The 6,000-nt window shown below is 48.7% G+C and overlaps 2 protein-coding genes across 2 annotated transcripts in view; one reads left to right on the top strand and one right to left on the bottom strand.

Moving 5' to 3' along the window:
* Window positions 1-2,342: 2,342 nt before the first annotated feature.
* Fdx1 (Adrenodoxin-like protein 1, mitochondrial Ferredoxin 1) lies at window positions 2,343-4,982 on the bottom strand. Its single transcript, XM_077693880.1, has 6 exons — window positions 4,723-4,982; window positions 4,576-4,630; window positions 4,413-4,519; window positions 4,216-4,303; window positions 4,079-4,131; window positions 2,343-2,524 (listed from the first exon to the last, which is right to left on the bottom strand). The coding sequence occupies exons 1-6, from the start codon at window positions 4,868-4,870 to the stop codon at window positions 2,421-2,423; spliced, it is 555 nt and encodes a 184-aa protein (XP_077550006.1). The 5' UTR covers window positions 4,871-4,982; the 3' UTR covers window positions 2,343-2,420.
* A 157-nt stretch (window positions 4,983-5,139) lies between these two features.
* The window catches only part of LOC144163075 (VWFA and cache domain-containing protein 1), a 58,722-nt gene continuing 57,861 nt past the window's right edge, over window positions 5,140-6,000 (top strand). The window contains exon 1 of the mRNA XM_077693873.1: window positions 5,140-5,750. Within this exon, the coding sequence (XP_077549999.1) occupies window positions 5,406-5,750 (345 nt within the window). The 5' untranslated portion in view covers window positions 5,140-5,405. The remainder of the gene's footprint in view (window positions 5,751-6,000) is intronic.

The raw sequence follows: 6,000 nt of genomic DNA, 5'->3' as shown, positions 1-6,000 counted from the left end.
GAAATGCTCATGTACTGCTACCGTATTTATGTACGCAACATACAGGCGTTGTCAGCGAGGTTACGCGCATGCCCACCCACCACCCAAATGCCACTTGGCGTGTTCCAGCCATATTTCTTTCTCTTTCCTAACTTTGGCAGTTTTCTGCGAATTCGCTATTTTGACGGGAAGCTTTTATACATGGCCCGAAAATATTTCGTTTGCTCGCAATGTTACATGTGTCAAGGTCGCAAGGTTCAGTGCTGAAAATGTGACAAAACTACTAAGTCAGTCATAAAAGGCTGCTAATCACAATGGTTAGTTTGAAAAAAATTTCCGAAGTCAAGAATAGGTGGCTCGTGGAAGATGTGTGATTTGTGGCTCTGCTGCCCTCGAGCGCCACTCTTCCTAGGGTGCCTTAATTCTAGCGCTGCTGCCTCTTGAAGGTGGTGCTAGCTAGCTTGCATAAATTGCGGCCCAAGTTTCGTCAACTTTTCAGATCAGGCGCGTTTAGTTTTTTTTTTTTTTTACTTTGTTTCACAGACCTCACCCGGCAACTGCCTAATTCTTATATGTTCATCTGATATGGCGCCACCAAACCTTTTCCCACTGAAGGCTGCAGAGTCAAACTGGGGTCCAAATTCAGATTAATTCAGAACATTGCCATTGCAGTGAAAGTGCCATTAGTCTACCTTGGAGGATTTCATAGACGGAAAAAATCGTGCACTTAGTGAAGCCACCTGTATTTTCCAATTTATAGCTCGCCTGTGCAAACGCTAAAGTACAGGGTGTTACAATGATAACTGGAACACTAAATTTTTTTTCTGAGCGAACCACTGCTCAGTTTGCAATCAAATTTCGCTCGAAGGTAGCATTTTGTGGTCTGTTTTGTTTGACATGGGGAACAACGATGGTACTTACCTGTTTTTTTCTGAAAATAAAGGTTTTCGCCAATGGGAGAATGGCGACTGATTTGGATGTGTGAGCCAGTGCAAGCTGATCTTAGAACAACGGCGCCACCTGGGGTATGCAGAGCGAAACGGATGATGGGGATTCACGCTCCTTCCACGGCAGGAAGGAGCCAAATGTGGTAGCAGACGATCATAAAATGTGAAGGCAGGTGAGGAAGCAAATCCAACGTTAATTGGAAATGATGAACCGTGGGAATATTTTATTGTGATTGGTATCGGCTGTTGTGCCAACTATTTGTGATCAGTGTAAACTATGGAAGAAGGTTTCCCGATCGTCTGCTACCTCATTTGGCTCCTTCCTACCGTGAATCCCCATCATCCATTTCGCCCAGCATACCCCAGGTGGCGCCGTTGTCCCAAGATCAGCTTGCACTGGCTCGTCTGTCCGAATCGGCTGCCATTTTCCCATAGGCGAAAATCTTTTTTTTTTTTTTAATTCAGAATTTACAGGTAAGTAACGCCGTAGTTCCATAGGGAGAAAAAAATAAAAAATAAAACACCAGACCACAAAATGCGACCATCGTGTGAATTTTGAGTGTGAACCGAGCAGTGGTTCGCTCACGAAGAAATTTTGAAGGTTACCAGATCTTTCTAGTCACCCGTGCCAGGGCTGCAGCCAAGGCCCAAGGGTACCTGGACTGAGGTGAACCCACCCCACCGAGTGACGGCTCAACCACCACCGTCTGCTCTAATAAATGTTTCTTCTCTCTCTCTCAATTATCGTCGTAACACCCTGTACAACGGAAGGTGAGGGCAACGCTAGGCCTAGTGTCAAGCTTGAAGGTCCAATGAAGGTCGCCAACCGGTACCCACGTCTCGACGTACACGAGCATGACGTTGCTTGGCATGTTGCAAGACTTCAAGGCTTCAACTTCAAGGCTGCCTAATGTTAAGTCTAAACATAGGACATTAGGCCTTAGATCTGACACACACCCACCAGTTGCTGCAGTTATTCTAGAAACGTGATACATATCCTACGCGCAGCGGTGAGTTGGACAACGTTTTAGAAGAGGGTGTGTATGATGTATGCTGTTGCTGCACGTGTTGACACCGCCGCCTGAGGTGTGTGCTTCAGCACACACCAAGCAATCAATTACTGCACTAAAACAAGTGTACAGCCCAAAAAAATCTGTGCCTGTACTTTAAAGCCCAGCAAAAAGTGACATCCCCACACAGTAGAACATACCTGTAGTTCTGTTTTGGGCAATGCTTTACAAGGAGAAATTCGCGCTGCTTTCGCCCGATATTCTGTGATTGTTGCAGGAAAACAGTCGGCCATTCTTATCATGGCTCCTCTTTTTATCAGATTACTTTTATGGCGTGAATTTATGAAGTTAGTGATAGCACGTGGTGCTGCTCAAGTACGGGTCGAATACAGAAAGGGTAAGCAAATTCTTGATCGTGAATAATGTAATTAATGTTCAGCTCTATACAATACAGCTGGTATACTACATGGACAAGCGACGTTGCTCAGTGTGGCTGGGGGACGTGACCGTCGACGTAGAAGTTGCGCGTCGCCATTGGAAGTGTCACCTCCAGGCCATCCAAGTCCTTCGTCAGCACAATTTGGCAACCTGGAGAGGGGAAAGCGTCGTCAACCACCCAGGACGCTCGCGGGTTCTCTCGGGGGATAGTCAACCTCAACCAGCTTCAAATGGGTATAGCTACAAATGCAATCCAAAATCCAGGGGCGGTATTCTCGTGTTTTGTCCGTTTCAAAAGTGTCCGTTTTGAGCAAGCCCTGATTGGCTAAAAGTGAACACCCAGATGTGGCGCCATGCAAGCACGGCAGAGCTGTGAGCCACGGCTTCTCATAGCAGATGATTTTTTGTCGCCTTGTTGTTGGTTCGCTGGCGGAGCAACAAACACATAAAAGATAGTTTAAAATAGGTTTAGGTTAATATGTGTTCACAAGAACAGTTGCGCAAAAGTCAACCCAAAGTCTGCCTACAACTGGAAGCACTTCACAATAAAACGGACGCGAAACGGACGTTTTCAAAACGGACAAACACGAGAATAACGCCCCAGATGCCTTCTTTTTGGGGCATCTGTAAAGTCAAGGTCCAGGAACATGGCAAAGTATCCGGTGTGTGAGGGACCAGGCGTCCCTTTTGGTGTTTTCTAGGCTGGATTCGCAGTGCACATTCCATAGATGAGGTCAAAAACAGTTGCGTGGGGCTGAGGCATTCTCCGACTGAGCACAACATCGCATGTCTGATTCTCCATTGCCAGGAAATCGTGGTGTGACTCGCTCACTTATTCACTAAGTACAGGTGCTGTCGGAAGGAATTGGAGCATGGGAGCAGTGGCCGAACTGCATAGCAGTGCCATGTAGCTGCACCTGTTGTGAATTGTAGAAGATGAATCAGCTGGCACATACCACCACTAAAGAGACGTTCCATCAAGGAGTCTGACAGCTCCGTTACCTGGTGGTGCAACCGCAATGAGTCGTTCGCTCCGCGACAGCACCAGCGGTAAACGACAGGAGCTGAACATGCGCGCCTGCTGACGGTGACAACCCATGTCAAACCACTTCTTTTAACGTGGCCAAGAGCACTATTCGCAGCATGCGCGCTGGTAGCCGAAGCACATCTGGCAGCGTCTTTCGCACATTTTCAGCGCATGCAAGCTGCAGGAGAAGCAGCGCTATCACGGGAGTGAGCAGTGACATCTTTTTTTTTTTTTTCCAAGTATTTTTAGGGGCATCTGATATCACTGCCATCGCCGGGACCAGTATGCTGCGAACAATCCTCGAAGTGAGGTTAAAAGAAGTGGTTTGAGAGGTATAGATGGGCTATCGCCTTCTACAGGCGCGCATGCGTGTTGTGATCCTTTCAATTACCTCCGGTGAGGCTACACAGTGCTGAGATAAGGTTTGGCCACAGCTCCCGTGTTCCAATTACTTCTGACGGCTCCTGTACACACAAAATGGTCACTGGTGCCACAATTGACACGGGGGATTGTGCCAGACACTAACTGTTAATTATCACTCATTGCCCCCTTCACTGCATGCGAATAGCTGGCCCCTAAAACAACCATCACCTCTGCTGTCTTAGTCAACGAAGTAGTGGAATTAAATGTAAACCATCGTAATTTGCTCTGGCCAAAAGGCTGGAAGGGTTTCTTACCCAGCCTGGAGTTTTCCTTTAGAAAAGGCGCCAAATCCAACAGGTCCTCCTCCCTACCAACGGGGAAAAAAATACGGATTAGCCGTGTGTTCTCAGTGTGCTGCCGGAAATTCCACCGGAGGTAAACAGTAGATTACTTTTCATCGGCTTCCGGGAGCTTGTCCAGGTAATCCGCCTTTACATAAACGTGACAGGTAGTGCAGGCAAGAGAAGCTTCGCAGGCCCCTTGAGAGAAAAGAAACAACTTAGCTAGCAGATCGAACGAAGAATGTTCAATGTGCCCGTAAAGGTGTCAAATGCACTCGCTACACACGTTCCAAGCAGTGCTTCATACCTTCCATCTCAATGCCGTAGCGGTGGGCTAAATACAGCAGGTTGTCGCCAACTTTTCCACGCACCGGGACCTTCGACCCATCTTTCCGAATGTAAGTTACGTTCACACTGCAACGCAAAAGGGCGTAGTAAGTGCGTCGCCATCGATTACGCCGAGAACTCACATTTCGTCCTCAGATTTCGGATCCTTCCACTCGTACCGCCCTTCGCACCGACGTCCTGCAAAAATTATTCTGTGAACATGAAGCGATCTAAATTTACCGCGCTATCAGGTGTCAGGGGCGGCGGGGAGTCTAAATGAAACTGCTCACCTTCTCCGGTGCGCAAGTATCGCCGCGCCTGTAAACAACCTAGCCCTACGTGTACACGATGCAAAGAGGAAGCCCTGATCCGTAAAGATATACCTCTAAGGACGCTACAAGTCATCAGGTGCGCATATTTATTAGTCACAGAAATCATGCTGTCTTTGCACCATCAGTGACTGCATCTCTTCCGTTTGACCCACGGTGACATAACGGCGTCAACGGCGCCTGCTCTTTCTGGGGGCCGCCATGTTGAGTTGCAGGAAAGCGGTGAATAAATAGCTTTTTAAAAGTTTAAAAACAAATATTAGTTTGTTTTGTTACTTAAAATACTTAAAATATTTTTAATACTTTATGATGTCAGTTATTAGTTAAAATATAATTTTTAAGTTAGATAATATTGCTGACCAATCATGTCAGCGCTCTGCCTTCACCGCCTACTAATGGCAGACGGCGGCGGCAGCGTCGGACATGCGGTGGCAGACGAGCGTCTTGTGTGAACTTGTGTTGTGGTGGGCTGGTCACCTCGCGGGGCCTCGATTGTGATGTTGGTGGGTTACCTGGCACGATGAATCGGCTACGCCGGACGACGGTTCCGTGACGAAGTCGCCGCGACGACTCCGACCTCGCCAGAACCGCCGCCGGGGAACTGCAGTTTTCGTGTTTGTTGACCCCCTCCGCGAGCGCATAACATGGCGGCGGGTTCCTCCGAAATTCGGGGTCTCCGGACCGCTCTGTGCTTGGTAGTCGTCGCCGTGTGCGACTCGGTGATGTGTGCGGGCAGCGATGCGAAGTCCTCGATCAAACTCTTCGGTAACATCAGCAAGTTTGCGAACCGCTCCGGAGTGCACGAGTTCCTCAAGAGCAATTTGTTTCTCTCGTCGCTCGCCAAGGAGTTCTCGGCCGCTGCCGAAAGTGCGACCGGGGATAGGCAAGATGCGATCGCGGACAGCATTTACCTGCAAGTGGAAGCTCGGTCGCTGGGATCGCACTTGCGGAAGATCAGCAACGAGGAGCTCGGGGTCACTGCCATGCAGGTGAGTGCTCCCGCGACACTTGCGTCAGGCTGCCAAATTTGCTGATGCGTGACAAACAAACCAACAACAGAAACACCTGAGCGGGCATCGCGTGCCGCCAGCTTCCGTACACAAACGCACGCGCTTGCATTGGGTGTCACCCACAGTGTGTGTCGTTTGATGATGATATTTTATTCACCGCGAAATCCACTGCATTCGAACGTGCTCGGGTGGATGGCTAAGCTTACCTCACTCAGCGCACCGAGGCATT

This window comes from Haemaphysalis longicornis, unplaced genomic scaffold (genome assembly GCF_048455015.1).
Source record: "Haemaphysalis longicornis isolate Haplotype H1 unplaced genomic scaffold, Haemaphysalis longicornis Haplotype H1 scaffold_12, whole genome shotgun sequence".
NCBI classification, from domain to species: Eukaryota; Metazoa; Arthropoda; class Arachnida; order Ixodida; family Ixodidae; genus Haemaphysalis; species Haemaphysalis longicornis.
This window is presented reverse-complemented; position numbering and strand designations above follow the sequence as displayed.